Source organism: Haliotis asinina, chromosome 14, assembly GCF_037392515.1.
Source record: "Haliotis asinina isolate JCU_RB_2024 chromosome 14, JCU_Hal_asi_v2, whole genome shotgun sequence".
Classification (NCBI taxonomy): domain Eukaryota; kingdom Metazoa; phylum Mollusca; class Gastropoda; order Lepetellida; family Haliotidae; genus Haliotis; species Haliotis asinina.
Genome location: NC_090293.1, coordinates 48016866 through 48039652, shown reverse-complemented (window position 1 = coordinate 48039652; position 22787 = coordinate 48016866). Strand labels below are relative to the sequence as shown.

At 38.6% G+C, this 22787-nt stretch overlaps 1 protein-coding gene across 2 annotated transcripts; it reads left to right on the top strand.

Moving 5' to 3' along the window:
* The first annotated feature begins 379 nt into the window (after window positions 1-379).
* On the top strand, window positions 380-7523 carry LOC137261584 (isochorismatase domain-containing protein 2-like). Of its 2 annotated transcripts, XM_067799359.1 has the most exons (5): window positions 384-610; window positions 1772-1882; window positions 3769-3901; window positions 5091-5274; window positions 5619-7195. In XM_067799359.1, the coding sequence occupies exons 1-4, from the start codon at window positions 427-429 to the stop codon at window positions 5251-5253; spliced, it is 591 nt and encodes a 196-aa protein (XP_067655460.1). In that variant the 5' UTR covers window positions 384-426; the 3' UTR covers window positions 5254-5274; window positions 5619-7195. The 2 variants fall into 2 exon arrangements, with proteins under 2 accessions (XP_067655459.1, XP_067655460.1); XM_067799358.1 differs by having other exon boundaries at window positions 380-610; window positions 5091-7523.
* The last annotated feature ends 15264 nt before the right edge of the window (window positions 7524-22787 follow it).

The following is a 22787-nucleotide window of genomic DNA, read 5'->3' as shown; positions in this document are numbered from 1 at the left end:
GTGCTATATATGAGAAAGAAATGAAGTATCATTTCAAACATTTTACTTTTACTGTACAGGTATGCGTACCAAATGTAATATACATCTCTCCGAGTTAAAATAGTTTTTTTTATTTTCCTTAAATCATGCAAAAATAAATTGTACGTAATTACATAACTTGATGAGCGAATAGGTTGTCGTATTTAATGACAGGCGGTAGTGTTCAAATGAAAAAACGAAACATGTATTTATATGTCTTTCTAGACTTCGTTGCAGAAACAATAAACCAATACTACCGAGCAGCATGCCTAGAATATATTACTATGTTTGATACAATACTCACATTTGCTGCAGGATAACTTCATACTATTTCACTTTCAAAGATCATTTTTCGTTTTCGCTTTGTCCTTCGTCCTTGACCTCCACTGACTGTAAGTATACACAATCATGGCCTCAAGAAGACTGGGAAAGATTGCATTAGAAAACTCGGCATTATTCCTTTGTGACATGCAGGAGAAGTTCCGGCCTACTATTCAGTATTTTCCACAAATCATCAATGTAGCAAACAGAATGCTGAACGCTGCCAACACCCTGGAGATGCCTGTCGTGGTCACGGAGCAATACCCGAAAGGTTTGTACAAGGGGCCCTTTCAGGGTTGGAGCATCCTCAGCTGTTTGAGTGATTACATGGAAGCATATTTCCTTTGAATATCTGAAACGTGTTAAAACATCAGCCCGACTAAGTAAAATGTCCTTATATTTGTGTCGGTTAATATGGTGTGCTACTGTTAAATGCTTACCATGGTTTTATTTATCAATTTATTTGGTTAAAGGTCACAACTTTTGCAACCAAAAACATCAAACAAAATTATCACTTATCAGTTATCACTTGTTCATGATATATAAAATGCATTTGTGCCTGTGAAGAAACAAATAAACAAAATTATAAGCGTGTAATCGCAAATCAGAAGTGCGTATTTTGTCCTCGAAACGAAGGAGCCACGGTACCGAACCCAGTCAGAGCTGGTAGGTGTACACTTGTGAGTAACGATGCTTTGTCATTGGCCACTGGTTCATTTACTGATATGCTTAGCTGTCTCTTTGTTTATGGCTTTTAAGTCCGGTAGGTGTTAATTTCAAATTGTATGTGGTCAGTGATTAAAGTTGTGCATTGCGTATTGTCTCTAGCAGACATGCATTATGAGAGCAGCTGGAGGAAAATTAGTGAATCATTTGAACCCTGATTTCGCGGGCTTTCTTTCATTTCATTTTTTTCAACTTTATTGGTTGAATTGGCATTTTGATGATTGTTTCTGTTAAGTGCATACAGAAAGGTATCAGAATCTGCAAAGTTGTGTTTTATGTTGCATGTGACCTTCAAGATGCATTGCTGCAGTTTTAATAGGTCAAATGAAGTGAATATTTAGACTCAGGTCTATGTAAAACATGCATTCTGTTAAATATATTAATGTGGATTACACTTTCCCAGTAGATTCAAGAATTTTTCAGATTGAGAGTCCCATCTGTGATTCAAACCTACTTGCACAGTGAGGCACCTAAACTTCAGCCATAAAAACCCTTTACTCAACCACTGTAGCATCCATAAAGCAGAAGTATGACAACTGGTAGTGTGATCACATGCTTTGTGTTTGTCTATGATAAGTGTAATTTGACACGAAGCTATGAATACTCGATGCCTCCAGAAGGTGGGCAGATGTAACATGCTATATGTTGTAGTATACTTTTTTAGACTTGATCATATGACATGTAACAAACTATTGTATGTTGTCAGGCCTGGGGCCCACAGTATCCGAACTGGATGTCAGCCAGCACAAGGTGTTCCCCAAAACCTGCTTCTCCATGCTTATACCAGAAGTTGAGGAACACATCAAGAAGATGCGAGGTATGGAGATCTGGGATAGGTCACCATGGTGCCAAGTCGGCTTGGCAATTTTTTTCCATCCAGTCATCTTTCAGGTACCCTGACTGATTGTCATGTGACCTCTTAACCATATGTGAGTGAGTGAGTTTAGTTTCACGCTGCACTCAGCAATATGCCAGATATATTTCAGCAGCCTTTAAATGTTTGAGCCTGGACCGGGCAATCCAGTGACCGACAGCATGAGCATCGATCAGCGCAATTGGGAAATCATGACGTGTCGAACTAGTCAGCGAGACTGACCACCTGGTCCTGTTAGTGACCTCTTACGACAAGTTTAGTCCTTTTTGTGCCAAGCATGTGTTACTGAAGACCTGTTTGATCTCGGATATTCACAGGCCTCATAACTAAGAAATATTTTATCATTTGTTAAAATGTAAATATATCATTTAAACAATAACTTCCACAAAGTCTGCACACATTATGTGAAGTATGTGTCTTCCTGCCTTGTCTTGCTGAGTGCGGCGTAAAACTAAACTCACTCAGTCAATCCTGTCTTGTCTTCCTTTCTTAACATTAAGAAATATTCAGATGTACAGTGATTGGGAAAGACAGGGGCCATGAGCCATTTTGCATTAGAATGAAAATTGGCCCATTACAATTTTGAAGTTTGCTATTGATACAAGGGCAATGGCCCATTTTAAATTCAGAAAATGGCTAGTAATCCTGAAAATGGCCCAATGTCAAAGTTCTCTTTCCCAATAACTGGATATAGGAACAACACTTGTCCACACACAGAAACTAAAGAAATCGAAATGTTGGCAAGTGGTTATTATTACAACTAGTACATGTCCAAGGTGCTGATTTGTCTTCCCCTTGATCATTGGATGTCAGTCTCAATGGCACATCGTATTATCAATCTCAACTCCCTGGGGAACATACAACTCTTACAGCCACTATGTGCAAAGAGTTATTGCAGCTTTCTCATCCTTATAAGGTACCCATTCACAGCTGGGTGGACTGAGACTAACATGGTCTCAGTATTTTGTCCAAGTTTATGTCATATTGGTGTTTGCATGTATTCATGTATTCATGTGGCCACTCTTGAAGTTATGATGCTAAGTCATAATGGTAAACAGCTACACCTACACTTACACCTATTGCTTTGGAAAAATTAAGGATAGTCCGTTCTATTTTCATTTTAGAAATTTTACATGTATTTTAGATCTGATACTGGGGCAGTGGGGTAGCCTAGTGATCCAAGCGTTCACTCATCACGCTGAAGACTTGAATTTGATTCCCCACATGGGTGCAGTGTGTGAAGCCCATTTGTGGTGTCCCCTACTGTAATACTGATGTTGCCAAAAGCAGCATAACACTAGTGAGTGAGTGAGTTTAGTTTTACTCAGTATTCCAGCAATATAGCAGTGGTTTAGTTTTACACCACACTCAGCAATATTCCAGTTATATGGCGGCGGTCTGTAAATATTCGAGCCTGGAGCAGACAGTCCAGTGATCAACAGCATGAGCATCTATCTGTGCAATCGGGAAATGATGACGTGTCATCCAAGTCAGCAAGCCTGACCACCCAATCCCGTTAGTCGACTTCTTATGACAAGCAGAGTCACCTTTTTATGGCAAGCATGGGTTGCAGAAGGCCTATAAAACCCCCGACCTACACAGGTCTGGTGTAACACTAAACTTACTGTCTTACTAGATCTGATACTATTTTCTTTCGCAACAGTAACTGATCAGTTTTACTGATATTATTTTGATAAATTCATGATGATTTGCTGTCATGTTGTGAGATGTTAGTTTTACTGTAAGTTCTTGTTTCATATCGGGAAATGATATGACATCATTAAGAATTTGTTACCGTGGTAACAGTAGACATTGTTTCCATGTTTTAGATCTGAAGTCTGTGATCCTGTGTGGTATTGAGACTCAAGCCTGTATTCAGCAGACAACGCTGGATCTGCTTGAGAGGAACTATGAAGTGCATGTGATTGTGGATGCATGTTCCTCGAGGAGTATGGTAGACAGGTAGGAGAATTATGACATTCAATTGATAGATGAGAGTTCCTCGTGAAGTATGGTTCACAGGTAAGAAAATCATGATGTTCATATGATGGATGGATGGACATTCTTTGAGTGTGGTAAACAGTAGAATTACGACATTCATGTGATTATTATGAAAGCTCCTTGAGAAGTGTGATACACAGGTAAGATAATTATGATATTCCTATGGTGATGGATGAAAGTTAGTTGAGAAGTATGATACACAGGTAAGATAATCATGATATTCCTATGGTGATGGATGAAAGTTAATTGAGACGTATGATACACAGGTAAGATAATTATGACATTCCTATGGTGATGGATGGAAGTTAATTGAGAAGTATGATACACAGGTAAGATAATTATGATATTCCTGTGGTGATGGATGAAAGTTAATTGAGAAGTATGATACACAGGTAAGATAATTATGATATTCCTATGGTGATGGATGAAAGTTAATTGAGACGTATGATACACAGGTAAGATAATTATGACATTCCTATGGTGATGGATGGAAGTTAATTGAGAAGTATGATACACAGGTAAGATAATTATGACATTCCTATGGTGATGGATGAAAGTTAATTGAGACGTATGATACACAGGTAAGATAATTATGACATTCCTATGGTGATGGATGGAAGTTAATTGAGAAGTATGATACACAGGTAAGATAATTATGATATTCCTATAGTGATGGATGAAAGTTTCTCAAGAAGTGTGATAGATAGCCAGGAGAATAATGATACTACTGGTATGTTATCATCCAAAACTGGACTTTCTGTCACACCCACTGAATGACAGACACCTACACCATGTCATAGAAGATGACAGCTCAGGTTGAGAAACAGGTTTTCCATTTTTGCAGATTGTCTGAATTTAGCCAAATGAAAGATGCATGTGCCATACCATCTTCACAGCTGAAGTTCAAACAATCACTTCTCTGTTCTCCAGGGCTAGCAGGTTAGCCTGGTAGTGAAAGCATTTGCTCATCACATGGAACACCTGGGGTCAGTTCCCAATATGGATACAATATGGGAAACCGTTTTCTGGTGTTCTGCTGAATATTGCTGGTATATTGTTAAAAGTGGTGTAACTTTCACTCACTGTGTTTGCTGAATATTGCTGGTATATTGTTAAAAGTGGTGTAAATTTCACTCACTCTGTTTTTCAGAATGTTTGCATTTGATCGAATGAAAGATGCCGGAGCGTTCTTGACAACCAGTGAGAGTATGATGCTTGCCTTGACGAAGGATGCAGCATCCCCGAAGTTTAAACAGGTCCAGAAGCTCATCAGGGACTCTGCTCCAGACAGTGGGCTCTTGGGAGAAAAGTAGACGAGCAAAACAGACTCTCTGGTGATTGGTTTCTGGGATCTTAAAGGGCACAAAGTGAATTTTACCGGAGTTATCGAATGTCAAGAAGGAATATTACTCAGTATATGAAAGTGTATCTAATTCAGATTACTGAGAGAAAATGCTTCTCATCTATTTCCTGGTTCTGTTTTCTGGGTCTAGGTTTTCGAAATGATCTAAGTTGAGATAAATCCAAATGACTGACATACAAAGGCAAAATATAAGTCTTTATGAGAAGTTATGTTTGGGACAATATTTTAAGTGTATCACAAATTGAATTGAAAAATGTTGTTAAGTTTCTCAACATCGAGCATATTGTGATAATGAATTTTATTTTGCTGTTACAGGATAGTCAGGTATTTTCTAATCAACCCATCATCATCATCATCATCATCATCATCATCATCATCATCATCATCATCATGTACAATACTGCCATTGTGGATGAGGATAAAAGATACCTTGAGACTGATAGTGTCTATTCTGTCTGAAGATTTATGACATTCTTGCAAAATGTTTGCTTGATGATGATTTCAAATGTTGGCTATGTCACTTTACTGGTTATAGAAACGAAAACAATGTAAACAAACTGGTAATCTTAGCTGTGAGATTGATTCAAAGACCTGGACCCAGGTGTAGGACTGTAAATGCAAGGAGTCCAACAGTAACTTACATCCACCATATTTGATGAAGAAAGGTAAAATATGCATCATATTGTAAACAGGAAAAAGTGATTAATATTGATGACGGAGATGTGAACCAAGTGCTGATTGAACCTGATTACCTAATGATGAACTGACTGTCCTGTGAGTGCCGGACTGGATTAATGAATATATTGCTCAAACTCTTAACATTTGATTTCAACTGCAGTGTGGTCTTATGTCCACAGTGTGCTTGTGGTTGTGATCTAGCGCAGTTGCTGGACTGTTGCTGGACTATTGCTGGACTTAGCAGCCAGAAAACCTACAGTATTGTATCACACATTAGTGCTTGTTGTTCAGTTTTTATGATTGTTGGGTTTTAGTATGGACGAAAATGCAAATCATTAGATACTGATTACAAGCTGATCAGTGACTGTGCGCAGGAATGTTATTTAATGCCACAATCACCAATATTCTAGCTGTAAATAAAAGAGGGTGTACCACGAAACATTTGACTGAGAATAGGTACGACTATCAACGTTTATGGTAGGGAAATGTGATCTGTGCTGGTAGGGAAATGTGATCTGTGCTGTTTGCTCAGAGAAGTTTGTGGTTTCATGCCCAGTCGGGGACAATATATCAACCTTTCAAACGATGTTAAATGATGGTAGCTGTTGTTAAGCACCCTTCACATGGAAAACGAAAGTTTGACAAAACATATTGTTAAAAATTTAAGAGTTGTCAAACCCATGCTTTCACACGTCAAACAGGTAGTCAGACTTTCGTGTCATTTGTGCGCCATGTCTCTGTTAGTGCAGCCACGTGACAATTTCGTTGACTGTGATTGGCTGTTCCAGAACAACATGATTTTGATAACACTTGGCACTTCAAACTGAGTTTGACAACACTGAAAATTTTCAAGTTGGTTAGAACAGACACCCATACCATTTCTGGACAACAGTCTGACAATTCTGAAATTGGTGTTAGTGACGAGTTGTTGTGTAGCAGGGCTGTGTCAGTCATGCAAAGACAACAGAAACTGCTTTTGTTCCTCAATGGGCGACGGTTTATTTGTGATTAGTACAGGTGAAAACAATAACCCTGAAACAATCAGGTGTGCAATACAAAAGATGCAGCAATATACACATGCTATTTATACAGATATATTATTCATATATATGCTGTAACGTTATAAAATAGTTGCTTCAGTAGCCAATTACTTTGCTCAAAATGTCTTCCATTTGAGTTGTATCAAACTGGTATATAAACAATGCATAAACCTACCAGGTGTGTGGGCCTAGGTTTATTTCACACCTGGGGACGCTGTTGTCTCTATCAAATGATTGTCTGTAGAGGAAGTAATAATACTAATATGTACAGACATGCTAATACGAATATATACAAAAAATACTCAGCAATGATACAGTATTCAAACATACAAATTTGGCTGTAGCTGAGCAAGATATAAAACAATACAAGAATAAGATCTCATTCATTCATTTATTCATTCATTCATTCATGGTTACAAAACTATACTTGTGTTCATCTGTAGATCACATACCTTGCCTTATATCAATCATGTTATTAATATTAAATTATAATGGATTCTGAGTGTTTATTGGACCATTTACACCAATAAGAACATCAAATACACAGTACTATGCGTTTAAGAATAGCAAACACTTATACAACTACTAGATATGTCCAAATATGATATCGCATGAACAATAAGTAAATAAAATAGCCAAATTACCTCAGAATGCGATCCAAAGACTGTGTCCAAATGTATGTCCCGTCAAATCAACATGTCATATCAACAACTGACGGTTGAATGTGGAGTGACCACAAACCTTGTTATGTGTAGAAAGTGTAAAGCTTAGCTGATTGCCCAAGCTGGCTATGAAGACAAGACAAAGGACGTAAGTGGGGAGGGCTTATATAATTGTATTGTGTGGTGTATATGCCGTTAGCTTACTCAGTGAACTGGCTGTGAGCGATAGTTAAGGCAGGCTGAGTAATAGGTTAAGTAACATAACTAAAACTATGCAATGAATTTTGGAGAATTTATTTACATGAATTCTAATCAATATACAACATGTTAAAGTATACAAAAATCTGTCACTGCCACAGTTGGAATGTTCACACTCACAACATGTGTTGTCAAACTCTATTTTGTTGTGTGAAAACCGTTTTACCCTGCTGTATGGCCTTGTCTAGTGGGCACTATTTAAATATTCGAGTCAATGCAGTCAATCCAGCGATTGCTATCTCTGAACTCCGCTACAGTCCAACTGTATGGGGCTTTCAGTAAATATTTACCCATCCACTTTTCTGACAATTTGGAATCCCAATTCGTCACTCATTGCGGCTATTATAATTTTGATGAAGGTTCCAGATGTTTGAGATAAAAGGACAAATGTACAGACATCACCATTGACTCAACCAGCGAGTGAGCGAGATTGATTTTACACCGCACTTAACAGTATTCCAGCTATATTGCGGCAGTCAGTAAATACTCGAGTCTGGACAAGACAGTCCAGTGATCAACAGCATGATCATCGATCTGCGCAATTGGGAACCGATGACGTGTCAATTAAGTCAGCGAGTCTGACCAGCTGATCCCGTTTGTTGCCCTTTACGACAAATATAGGTCGGCTTTTCTGGCAAGCATGGATTGCTGAAGACCTATTCTTCCCCGGGCCTTCACTTGACCAACCAGGACACAGGCTGTAACAGGGTGTCTTTTGTTGGCTCATGAATAAAACACCCCCTACTGTCCAACACACTTGTACATAAGTCAACATTTGTGACAACATTTCCTTCTCAACGCTTAGCAGACTCGTGAACATCCGGGGTAGAATAGGCCTTCAGCAACACATGCTTGCCAGAAAAGGCGACTACGCTTGTCGTACACTAACAGGATAGGGTGGTTAGGCTCGCTGACATGGTTGACACCTGTCATCGGTTCCCAAATTGCGAAGATCGATGCTCATGCTGTTGATCAATGTACTGTCTGGTCCAGACTCGAATAATTACAGACCACCGCCATATTGCTGGAATATTGCTGAGTGCGGCGTAAAACGCAACTCGCTCACAAATGCTCAGCAATTATTTATTACAGACTTCTGTTTCCTCCATCCCTGGTTTGATCAGTATTTCTGTACCCGAGGAAGTCCTGAAGTGATGCACAGCCGTTATAGATCTTGTCACTCACCTTTACACATGCAAATTTAAGGGATCGTTCTTTGTGTGAACCACAACATTAAGTCCAGCTTTTCAGTGTGAGGGTATCGTACAGTGAGGTCGTTGCGGCCCTCTATTCACATCACACAAAACATAGGGCGTTCTCTGGTGCCTCGTAAACTTAACACAGCTTCGCCTTGCTAGTTGCCAAGTGGATCTGAAAGTAATTATCGAAGTGTAAAGTGATGTAATATTTAACAGTGTGTCATTGTCGCTTCCTTGGGCTCCATTAGTAACTGTAACTGATTGTTGTGCCGGCAGTTACTTTAAGTGCAAATCTCTCTTTCACGAACTCATCCGTGTCAATGGGTCTGAGCAGATATAAGCAGTCGATGAGCGTGCTGTTTGTATAGCTGGGGCGTAAAGCTAACCTACCTCACTCACTCACTCACTTACCCCTCACTCACTCAAACACTTTTTATATTAACTATTAAAACCAACAGGTGCTGCCGATAGAACCAGCTCTCTGAACGTCAGACCTGAACATCACCAGTGCCCTAGGCAATTCGCGGAGAATACACAACTGACATCAAATGATGTATCTCTCACGATCTTATTGACCCCTAAATACAAGAGAAAATTATCACCACTTGAAAAACAAAATAAAAATGAAAATATAAACAAACGTAGTCGAGATTTTGTACACTAAACTAGATATTGAATTGGATACAGACTATCAAAATTATTAGGTGAAAGTATAACGAGAGGGGTACCTGAACTTCGCACATCAATAAAACAAGTGTTTGCCACAACATGGCAATGTCCCCAGCCGCTAAAGAAGAATGAAATATTTATGACATATTCATCACTCTTTACATTTTGCTTACACACAATGACTAGTGTCCAGATAATCAACCAATGTAGGCTGTCAACAAAATGGAGGACATTGGTTGCAATGTTTTATGGAATATTGCGTGAAGATAAGTTCGAAAAGTGAACAAAGTGTTGTGGTCATATTGAAAATAAGATCAAAGTAACCCACTTCGTCTGGCATTTGCACAATCCCCAATTGTAGACTCACCAATTGTAGGCTGTCAACAATTTGAAGACCTCAAAATAGTTCATGAGATATGTGAAATGTGTTCAAAGTGTCATAGTGACCTTGAAAACAAGCTCAAAGCTGACTGGTGTCTGCGTAATCCTCCAATTTAGGATGTCATCAATTTTGAAAACGTTGGGTTCATGGTGGGAGGGAGCGCAATTTAAAAACAATTCTAGGTCATTATGCGGTTTGTATTTTCTACAGAAATGTATACAATTGGTTTTCGACTTAGAAAATGTAAAGTCGTTTTCGAGACACCTTTTATGTATTTTGGTTAAGCACAGTTGCAGTTACCGTTCAATAGTTTGCATACTCGACAAGAAATACTAAATTCATCCACATAAAGTGATCCATCGATTGAATCATTTAAAAAATTGGATAAACTGTAGATCTTGATACTGAAAAGTGTGACGCACAAAATATTGCCTTAAGGGACACCCTGATCCTGATTATAATGCTCAGAGTGAGTGAGTGAGTTAACATTTAACGTCACATCGGCAATATTGCAGCCATATCGTGACGAGAACAATATAAGTTATAGTAATGTTAGGATGAAAAAAGAGAAAAAGTAAAACCTGTCAGCGAAGGACAGTAAAAACACTAGAGTATCACAGAACATAAAACTAGCATTGAAAGATAAAACATTGGAATTAAAGAAGACAATACAACATAAAACGGGGCTATAGATCGCCAACAACTGAAGGTAGATCACCATACTAAGGTCCATGGGGACTTACAGTACTTCTGCTACCTGCATGAACCCTAGCTGGATTTACACCATCCCCTCAGCTATTGGCGATAATCCTAACATTTAGCCATTACTTAAAACAACAAATATTCTACGATTAAAAACTTGTAGTAGATTTAAATTGACTATGAGTGTAGTGGACTTACGTACCCTCTCAGGAGGACAATAATTTTACAATACTTCAACCCCCTTTGAGGGTACAGCCACTAACAATCTAAGCTACTAATTTAAACTACCAATCATTAAAATACAACTATCTACAGAACATATCAATTACAATTCAATAAGAAAATCAATTTCTTTTAAAAATCCAAGAATTAAATGAGTACTAACTGTGCTAAAAAGATCCTTCATTGTTTTGAAATTGAAATAGTTATCCCTTATGATGGAGAATTCAACACAGTCAAGCAGGATATGCTTGACCGTGGTTCTCTCATCACAAGGGATGCAAAACGGAGGATCATCGCCTTTCAGTAAATAACTGTGGGTGTAGCGCGTATGGCCAATGCGACATCGTCGCATAATGACCTCTTCAAATCTGGACTGACAGCCCAGGTGAGTGTAACCAATATAAGGTTTTATGGCATGTAATTTATTTATTCCCACTTGGGTGTCCCACTTCTTTTGCATCAGATCACGAATGTACGTTCTAATGCTAGCTTTATAGTCACTGTATGGAATAAGAAGTGGTGTCACAGATTTGTTGAGTGCAGCCTTAGCAGCAAGATCGGCCATTGCATTCCCAGAAATACCTACATGGCTGGGTAACCAACAAAAGACGATGTCGCACTGGCCAGTTGCAAGATCATTATACAATTCAATTATGTCAATTAAAAGTGGATGTTTACAAGACAAATTTTTAATAGCCTGAAGGCAAGAAAGAGAGTCAGAAAAAATTATATACTGTACATGATTAGGATGTCTTTGAATATATTGAAGACCCGTTAATATTGCGTTTGCTTCTGCAGTGAATATGGAGCTGTTATCAGGTAATCGAGAAGATATTGTTCTGGATCCAATGACAGTGGCACAAGCAACTGTGCCACCATCCTTGGACCCATCTGTAAATAAGGATTTGTATGTACTATAATTATTTTTTAATTGCATAAACTCTTGTTTATATTGTAATTCGTTTGTGTCTGATTTTTTTAACTTTGTTAATGTGAGGTCAACCTGTGGCCTCACTAATTGCCAAGGAGGAGAAGAAAGAAGACGAGAAGGCGCTATACTTTTCAGCTCAATGCCGGCAGCAGAAATGAATGGTTTAATTCTGTGCCCAAGAGGCGGAACAAGAGAAGGCTTTTTGTTGTATAAATGCTCATAAAGAGGATCGAAAACACAGTTAAAAGCAGGGTTGGATTCGTTAGAGTATAGTTTTGTAATATATTGTAAAGCTAATTTGATACGGCGCTGTGTAAGAGATGGTTCGTCGGCTTCGACATAGAGACTGTCAATAGGAGAAGTTCGGAACGACCCAAGACAAAGTCTCAGACCTTGGTGGTGGATAGAATCAAGGAGTTTTAGATTGCTGTTACAGGCTCCACCATAAATGATGGAGCCATAATCAAGCTTCGAACGGACAAGTGAATGGTATAGGTGCAGGAGAGTAGCTTTATCCCCTCCCCATTTTGAGTTTGACACAACTTTCAATAGATCAAGTGCCTTCAAGCATTTTGTTTTCAAGGATTTGATATGCGGAAGAAAAGTTAAATGAGAGTCGAAAATCAAACCTAAGAACTTGGCCTCCTTAACGACTTTGATAGGAGTGCCATTTAAAAATAATTCTGGGTCCTTATGTGGTTTATACTTACGGCAGAAATGGATGCAATTAGTTTTTGTCTTAGAAAATTTAAAACCATTCTCAAGACACCATTTATTTATTTTGTTTAAACATAATTGCATTTGCCGTTCAATAGTATGCATATTCTTTCCGCGACAGGAAATATTAAAATCATCCACGAAAAGTGATCCATCTATTGAATCGTTTAAAACCTTGGATAAACTGTTGATCTTGATACTAAATAAGGTCACAGACAAAATGCTGCCTTGCGGAACACCCTGATCCTGATTGTAATGATCAGACAGGGTAGAACCTACTCGGACTTGAAATTGCCTGCCTTGTAAAAACTGCGATATAAAAAGAGGTAAACGACCCCTTAAACCGAAACCATGTCAATCCTTTAAAATGCCATGCTTCCAGGTGGTATCGTATGCTTTCTCAAGATCAAAAAAGATCGATACAGCATGTTGCTTATTGATAAATGCATTTTTTACAAAGGATTCTAAACGTACCAAATGATCAATGGTACTACGATTCTTCCTGAAACCACATTGAATATTTGTTATAAGGTGATTGGTTTCTAGATACCATGTTAATCTATTGTTTACCATTCGTTCCGTGGTTTTGCAGACACAACTCGTCAATGAGATTGGTCTGTAATTTGAAGGATCAGTATGATCCTGGCCAGGCTTCGGTATAGGAACTACAATGGCATTACGCCATGAAGTTGGGAAATCTCCTGTAGTCCATATCTTATCAAATATATTTAGCAATGTTTCCAGGCATGTTTCAGGTAAATGTTTCAGGAGCTGATAGTGAATATCATCAGCCCCTGTTGCTGTATCATGAGCTTGCTCAAGTGCTGTATAGAGCTCATGTAGTGAAAATAATTCATTGTAATCTTCACCATTGTCTGAGGTAAAATTGATCATTTTCTTCTCCTGTTGTTTCTGGTATTTCTGAAACTCCGGGACATAGTTTGATGACGAAGAATGTTTGGCAAGAGTTTCACCAATTTTATTAGCTATGTCAGTTTTGTTAGTTAAGAGATTGGCACCATCCTTAAGATGGCATACAGTAGATTTAGAACCTTTCCCTTTTATTCTTTGGACCATGTTCCACACCTTAGACATTGGTGTACGTGAATTTATTCTGGAAACATAATTCTTCCAAGACTGACGCTTATTCTGTTTAAATGCGCGTCGAGCCTTGGCATTTAAAATTTTAAGTTTATCTAAATTATGGACTGTAGGGTGTTTCCGAAAATATTTTTCTGCTTTCTTCCTGCACTTTCTGGCCTTTTTACATTCATTATTAAACCATGGTTTACGAATGTGTGGAATTGCAGAGGAATGTGGAATTGCCCTGTCAGCAATGTCATTTAAAATATCTGAAAAAGACTGTATGGGATCTTCATTGTCCCTAAGAAGATCATGCGTCAAGTGTTCAACACACAGAGTCGTATATAATGACCAATCAGCCCTGGCAAAGTTCCTTCTTGACACAGGTGGATCATCACTAGGGTTAACTGTTTTGAGAATGGTGGGGAAGTGATCACTCCCACACAGGTCATCATGAACCATCCATTCGAATTCATTATATAAGGTTGAATCGGTGAGTGATAAATCCAGGGAAGAATATGTTCCCGTAGCTGGATGTAGGTAAGTGGCTGAGTCGTCATTAAAAATGCATAAGTTATTGTTGGAAATGAATTCCTCAAGGATTGCACCTTTAGGATTAGTGTGAGCACTTCCCCAAAGTGGGTTGTGTCCGTTAAGATCGCCCATGATGAGGCATGGTTTTGGAAGTTGATCATATAGGGTTTGAAGATCTGCCCGTTGAATGGTAGAAGAGGGAGGTATATACAAACTGCAGAGAGTTAACGCAATGCTCAAGGTGAGACGAACAGCAACCGCCTGGAGATTGGTACGGAGAGAAACAGGGCTATGGATAATACCCTGCCGTATCAAAATTGAAGCACCTCCAGTTGCTCTGTCTCCTTGGGGAGAGAGACAGTGATAACCATTATACTGCCGTAAATTAATAGCGTCTGTAGATTTTATATACGTCTCCTGGAGACATAACGCTACCGGTTGAACATCCTGTATTAGTAAATGTATTTCATTGAAATTATTTTTCATACCTCTGCAATTCCACTGAATTAAAGAACTAGGACTCATGGTGATGGTGGAAGTACTGGGGATATACGTTTGCCAACCCGTGGCGACTTACTGTTGTCGCGTACACGTGGGTGAGGAGACACATCCATATCTTCAAGTGTCTCATATGAATTGTGAACCTCAAGAGAGGAAACTGGAGAAGATTCCACATTCTGGAGTGCTCTGATTTTTCTTAGTCTCTTTTTCTCTTTTGCAGATAACTTTACTGTATCAGGTTCAGTTTCTGGTTCAGTCTGAGATGAAGCTGTGGAAACTGATTGATTTCGCTGAGGTGAGACATCAAGGATAACCTGTTTATCCTTGACCCACGAGATGTCAGTCTGGCATGATATTGAAGAAGTAATAATTCTAGAGGTTGGAGGTGGGGAAGAAACTGTTGCCGAGTACGTTTTTACTGAAGAAGACGGAGCTGTTGTAGATTGGACAAGTTGTTTTGCTTCTGAGTAAGTGATGTTTTTGGTATGCTTTAGTTTCAAGATTTTTGACTCAAATTCAAAAGTTGGACAAACTTTGGAGGAAGCCATATGCCCCTCTTTGCAGTTGGCACATTTCAAATCATGTGTGCACTCAGAGCTGTTATGTGCTCCACTGCAACGGCAACATACTATCTGCTTGCTACGACAGAACTTCGCCCCATGACCAAATTTTTGGCAGTTGAAACATCGAAGTGGCTGTGGTACATAAACATCAACCCCGATATTGAAGTAACCTGCTTTGATACATTTTAGTATAACTGGGAGAGAAAAGGTAAACAGGTAATTATGCGTTTTAACAATATTGCCATCTTGAGTTTTCCTTGTGAAACGTTTAACATGTGTTACTCCTTGCTTTTTCAGTTCTGCAGCAATCTCTTCCTCGCTCATGCCAGACAGACAATGAGCTAAATCTCTTACAATGCCTCTGCTTGAGTTCAATGTCTTGTGAACTGACACAACAACCTGAGTGTTGACAAATTGATGTAAACCCAGCAGATTGATCGACTGCTGTCTCCTTACACATTCTACCAGAATGGAGCCATTTCGAAGACGTGTCACGTTTTTCACGTCACCACAGGCACTTTGAATGCCTTTGGAGATAGCAAATGGATTTAATTTTAGTGGCTGTCCATCCGAAGATGATATCACAATAAACCGAGGCCAAGCATCTGTAATTTCAGGAGAAACATCTTCATCCGATGAAGTAGAGTCTACATGTCGGCGTTTAATTGTCTTGCCAGAACCAGAAGAATTTGTTTGAGACATGTTGTGATAATATAATTCAGCATCCCTGCTCCCCACCCGTAATGCTCAGAGAGGGTAGAACCCGCTTGGACTTGAAATTGCCTGTCCTGTAAAAATATGTGATATAAAAAGAGGTAAACGACCCTAAAACAGAAGCCACGTAAATCCGTTAAAATGCTATCCTTCCAGGTGGTATCGTATGCTTTTCCACATAAAAAATACCAATGTATATTTAGTAGAGCATTGTTAACAAAGAATTCTAAACGAACCAAATGATCAATGGTACCATATTATTACTGATTCAAGTTAATCTACCGTTTACCATTCGTTCCGTTTTACAGATACAACTCTTTAAAGAGAGTTAGACAGATCAGTGTGATCCTACCAGACTTTGGAATAGGGACTACAATGGCACTACACCGTGAAGGTGGGAAACTCCGTGTAGTCCATATCATATCAAATTTGTTTAGCAGCGTTTCGAAACATGATTCGGGTAAATGCTTTATGAGCTGATCGAGGATATCATCAGCCCCCAATGCTGTATCGTGAGTTTGCTCAAGGACAGTATGGAGCTCATGTAACGAACATAGTTCGTTATTGTTTTCAAAAACATTTTTTAACCCTGGTAATTCCTCAGTCCAAATTCTTGCAAATCTTTCAAGATACCTTGTTTCCATTTTGTATGATATGAGTTTTCTATGTGGGAAAAAATAAATACGATATGTTGTTTGTTGAGAATAGAATTTTTGGCAGATGATTCCAGACGCACACGATGGTCAGTGGTTTTTCTGTTCTTTTAGAAACCACACTGGGGGTCACCAGGAATGTTATTGTCAAACTGACATCAAGACTATTGAGTTGTGTTTCCTAACATGAATCAGGTTGGTATTTCGGCGGCTGGAAATGAATATCATCAGGTCCTGCTGCAGTGTCGTTTCAGGGCATTATATAGGTCATGGTCAGAAAACGTTTCATTGTAATCCTCACCATTACCAGGGTTAAGATGACTGATTTCCTTTGTTGTTGGGATGGGTATTTCGGAAACCAATTGTTTTAATTTTATGATGAGGAGTGGTTTTCTAAAGTTTCGCCAAGTTTGCAATTTCAAATTTATTTGTTAAAAGAGAGTCGTCATCTTTGAGATGAAGAACACCAGATTTTGTTCCTTTGTACTTAATCTGTTGAATCATGTTCTTGCACATGGACATGGATGGGCGGAAGTTGATTTTGGACACATATTTCCTCCATGACCGGCGTTGTTTAAAGGTACGTCTTGCTCTAGCATTTGTCATTTTAATAGCACGCACAGTTCGACATTTCGGAAATGTTTTCCGAGTCTGTGACCCGAGCCTGTTTATGTATTATGTATGTATGAATCTGAGCTCTTTCCAAAATACTTTGGGATCCAGTAATGGAGCATATAATCTTTTTTCTATTAAGCTTCATCAGGGCCTTTGTATTTCTGTAATCATTCTTTAGTTTGCAATACATGCTTCTTTTTTTTGTTTCTGAATATTGTCAACGAATGTCTTGCTTCAGTAGATCAGCACAATGATGATCATAGAATGAACTATTGAAGCTGTCATTGTTTCCCAAAGGCATTGTCAGAGAGCCAGCAGCTCCAAGAATGACAAATAACAAAATAATAAACATTCATCAGCTGCATGATTAACATCATTCTCTATGCGATCGCTGAGTTCTTTGTTCCCCCACAGGTAACACAGAGTTATATATCAGCCGTGTTATCGTCCCACCTATACATATACTCATCTTGCTATCATTCATGTGCGAATGAGTGTTTCAATTTATCGTCACATCGGCAATATTTCAGCCACACCGTGACGACAATACCTACCTACCTACCTACCTACCTACCTACCTACCTACCTACCTACCTACCTACCTACTAAATGGTAATTTATAAAAATCTGTCCGCGAAGGACATTAAAACAACTAGATTATCACAAAGTCTAATGTAAGACTAGCTACTAGATCTAAAACAGTTTAACCATAGAGGACAATACAAGGTAAAAGCAAGCTATATATTGCCAACAACTGAAGGTAGATCACCACACTAAGGACCATGGGGACTTACAGTACATTTGCTTCCAGCATGGACCCTAGCTGGATTTACACCATCTCCTCAGTCGTTAGCAGTTGAGACACATCTAGCTATAAATTAAAACTACACATATTCTACGATTAAAAAAGTGAAACGTTTAAATTTACTTGGAATGTCCTGGTAGTGACGTACCCTCTCAGGAGGACAATAATGTTACGGTACTTTAACCCCCTCGAGGATACAGCCACTAACAATCTAAGTTACTAATTCAAACCTCCAATCATAAAATATTGATATATTTACAAATCAGTCAACAAAACTTAATTCTTTTGTAAATGCAATAATTACAGGAGAACTTATGTTGCTAGAAAGACCGTTCATAGTACGTGATTTGAAATAAGTATCCCTTGTGTTGGAATATTCAACACATTCAAGCAAGACATGCTTAACTGTGCCTCTTTCACCACAAGGGATGCAAAATGGAGGATCCTCACCTTTCAATAAGCAGTTATGGGTATATCTTGTATGGCCAATACGACATCCTCGAATGATGTCCTCTTCAAATCTGGACTGACAACCCAAGTAGGTGTAACCGATATATGGTTTTATTACGTGTTATTTTTTTTAATACCTACTTGGGTGTCCCACCTCTGCTGCATTAGATCACGGATGCAGGTTCTAATGCTGGCTTTATCATCAGTGTATGGAATAAGAAGTGGTGTCACAGATTTGTTAAGTGCTGCTTTTGCAGCAAGGTCGGCCATTGTGTTCCCAGTAATGCCAACGTGGCTGGGTAACCAACAGAAGACGATTTGCCAGTAGCAAGATCATTATTCAATTCAGTAATTTCTAATATTAATAAGTGGATGTTTACAATTAATTTTTAATTGCCTGTAGTCAAGAAAGCGAGTCAGAATAAATAATGTATTGTTTATGTTTTGGGTGTCTTAATATATTTAAGAGCTGTTAATATGGAGTCCGCTTCAGCTGTAAAAATTGAGTTGTCATCGGGTAATCTAGCAGAGATTGTTCTGGATCCAATGACAGTGGCACAAGAGACTGTGCCACCACCCTTGAACCCACCTGTAAATAAGGATTTGTAACTGATATATCTATTGTTTAATTGATGAAATTTCTGTTTATAGTGTAATTTATTAGTTTCTGACTTTTTAAACTGTGTTAGAGTTAGGTCAACCTGTGGTCTAACCAAATGCCAAGGAGGAGAAGACAGCGAAACGCAAAAGAGCTATATTTTCCAGCTCAATGCCGGCAGCAAAAAGAAATGGTTTAATTCTATGCCCAAGAGGTGGAACAAGAGAAGATTGCTTGGTGTATAAATCCTCGTAGTAGGGATTAAAGACACAGTTGAAAACAGGTTTAGACTTGTTTTGTAATATATTGTATTGATAGTTTTATACGGCCTTGTGTAAGAGATGGTTCATCAGCCTCAGCGTAGAGATTGTCAACGGGAGAAGTTCTACAGGAACCAAGACGAAGTCTGAGATCTTGGTGATGGATAGAATCTAACAGTGTAAGGTTGCTTTTACAGGTTCCACCATATACAATGGGGCCATGGTCTAGTTTGGAGCGAATGGGTGATTTATATAAGCAGGGAGCCTATATAGAGAGGGGAGGTGAAACTCCTCGAAAAACCGCTGAACGTATGTCTCGCTTTGTCACGTGACCAGTGGAGACAATATGGCGGCAGCTTAGTATTTAAGATTGAGCTCGGTTCATTTTCAACAGCTGACTACATTCGCTGAGTGTTGTGACAACTCGGAACCTACACGTAGAAGGTAAGTCACCTGTTCTGTTACTTCAGTTCTAGTCACATATTTGTAATTAGTGTCAGTATAAGAAAATATGTTTGTAGTAAAGTTTCAAGTCGGCATCTTGTAACTCTCTGGCTTCAATTATCGGTACACAGCGAAGATAGACTGAGTTTCGTCAATAAAAGCTTCTTTCACACATTCCTTTATGTTTTAGCAGAGAAATATACCTTTAGTTGAAAGGTGTCTGCAAGCAATAGTGATAGTTTTGTGACTTAAAAACATGTTGGGGTTTAATTGGGGTGTGTGAAAAATGTGGCAGATCGCCGATCTGATCTGATGCGCCATTGAAATACTACACGCCGTTGTTTGAAGTGTGTGTAGATATTGCTCAAAACCGTCTTTCACATACACCTTTAATTTTTATGAGGGGAATTTACCATCAGGCGAAAGGTGTTTGCAGGTAGTAGTGATAGTTTCATAATCTAAAATAAATTGTTAGGACGTACTTGAGGTGTGTGAAATATGTGCCATCTCGCCGATCTGATCCGATCCGCCATTGAAATATTCCACGGCGTTGTTTGAGTGCTTTTGTTTCAGCTTCAAAAACTTCATTCACATACACCTTTAATTTCCATTAGGGGAACATACAATCTAGTGAAAGGTGTTTGGAAGTAATAGTGATAATTTTATAATTTTAAAAAAATCGGTAGGATGTTTTTGAGGTGTTGAAAAATGTGCCATCTCGCGGATCTGTTCTGATCCGCCATTGAAATAGTATAACTTTGAGTGTTTCTAGTTATTGCTCCGAAACCTCTTTCACATGCACCTTAAATATTTATGAGGGGAATATACTATGACCCGAAAGGTGTTTGCAGGTAATATTTATAATTTGATAATCTAAACATATTGTTAGGATGTATTTGAGGTGTGTGAAAAACGTGTCATCTCGCTGATCTGATCTGCCATTGAAATACTACACAGCATTTTTTGAGTGTTTCTAGTTATTGCTCAAAACACTTCTTTCACACACACCTTTAATTTCTGTTAGGGAAACGTTCCATCTGGTGAGAGGTGTTTGGAAGTAATAGTGATGATTTTATGAATTAAAAAATAATTGGTAGGGTGTATACAGTCACAAGTATTTCATGTGTGTGAAAAATATGACATATCGTTGATCTGATCTGATCACTCATTACTACAAGCCAATGTTTGAATGTGTTTAGTCGTCCTAAAATTCATTTCTTTCAAATACACCTCTAAGTATTGAGGGGAATATTCTATCTGGTGAAAGTGTGAGGTATGACATATCTGATCTGTTCTAATCTGCCATGGATGCCTTTGATGCTTGAATGTTGTAGTTCTGAAACTATGGTTGATATTTGACAAAACTGCAAAGGACTTTTTAACGCTTTGTGATGGTTTTAAACTTTCTGTTTTTAGGGGGCAGTGACTGTGTCAGTTGACATTCTGTCAGTATCCATGCAATTGCGCACATGCAGGAAGACATCTGGTCATCTTCATTAACCTCTTAAAAAATAATTTCGACTTTGCCACGACCATCCATTTGTCCATTATAGACTGAGTGTCTGTAAGAATGAGAGTGACTGAATCTACAACTCATTAACATGTGCTTAACTTTCCAAACTGTATTCCTGAAGGAAAAAGAAATAAAAATGTGTTCCTCCCTCGTCACATTTTTTCTATCAAAAATTAAAAATCAAAGTCTTACTCGTCACTTTTGAAAAGAATGTGTCTGAGATACATATTTTTATGCAGCCTAAGCATTCCACACAAACAGAAAACCACTGAAACATAATGAGACATTTTAATTGTGTAACAGATAATTTCAAATACATATAATAACAGTGTTTGCAGTTCTTTAGTTTGCCATTTGGCCATCAGGGCTTGCTGCCACTTGCAGTCTTTAAAGTCTGCATACCCATTTTGTTGAAATCAAACCAATAAAAACAAAATAGTCTTCATTGTAGAGAGTTTCACAGTCCCTACAAAATCCATTAGTGAAGTGTATGGAACACAGAGAAGTTTACATTAGTTATAGACTGCTGACATTCCTATGCGGCATTGAATATATATTACTATGAAGTGAAACTGGAAGTTATCCTAACATGAAGGATCGGGGATGATTCCTGAACATTAGTACAAATTATGGGCAAGATGCTAGTTGAAAAGAAATGAGATCTAATTGACAGAAGACCACAAGGGCCTGCAGATAACTGAAACTGTTGGCCTGATACATTAACAACCGACGCTGGGCCTCTGGGCTGGCGATCGTTTCGAACGCTGTATCAAAATTGTCACATAAACTGAGAGTCTTTGAACAAGGCAATGTGTAAACACATTCTCAAGTCCTCTCATCAATCCACACATGCATCATTCGGCGACAGGAAGTGTAACCAGCTTGTTGTGACAACATTCAGGGGAGCCTACTCCAATTTACCGAGTATTACTCCGGGAGATGCCGATAGTTTCAGACAATAAACTGGTTGAAATACTGTGAAGCGCATCCGATTTGCGCTGAGAACAAACCAAGTCGACGTGTGCAGTGGAGCATGACGAGGCACACGTTAATTAGTACAAATGGTAAGGAAAGCAAGCGAGTGACCAATCCCTGATATAGAGTATCCCTGATATAAGTGAAGGAGGGAAGTTTGATCACCTCTCCACTTTGAATTGGAAACAACCTTTAACAAATCGAGTGCCTCCAGGCATTTAGCTTTGAGTGATTTAACTTGTGGCAGGAAGTTTACATGTGAATCAAGAACTTGGGTCTCTTTGATGGGGTTGCCATTTAGAAATAGTTCAGGATC

Bases quoted from the DNA above. Each gene is read 5' to 3' on its own strand.
- LOC137261584 (XM_067799358.1), top strand. From the start codon at position 427: ATGGCCTCAAGAAGACTGGGAAAGATTGCATTAGAAAACTCGGCATTA. The intron at 1,883-3,768 runs GTATGGAGATCT...TCCATGTTTTAG, and splicing joins ACACATCAAGAAGATGCGAG to ATCTGAAGTCTGTGATCCTG. The intron at 3,902-5,090 runs GTAGGAGAATTA...TCTGTTTTTCAG, and splicing joins TCGAGGAGTATGGTAGACAG to AATGTTTGCATTTGATCGAA.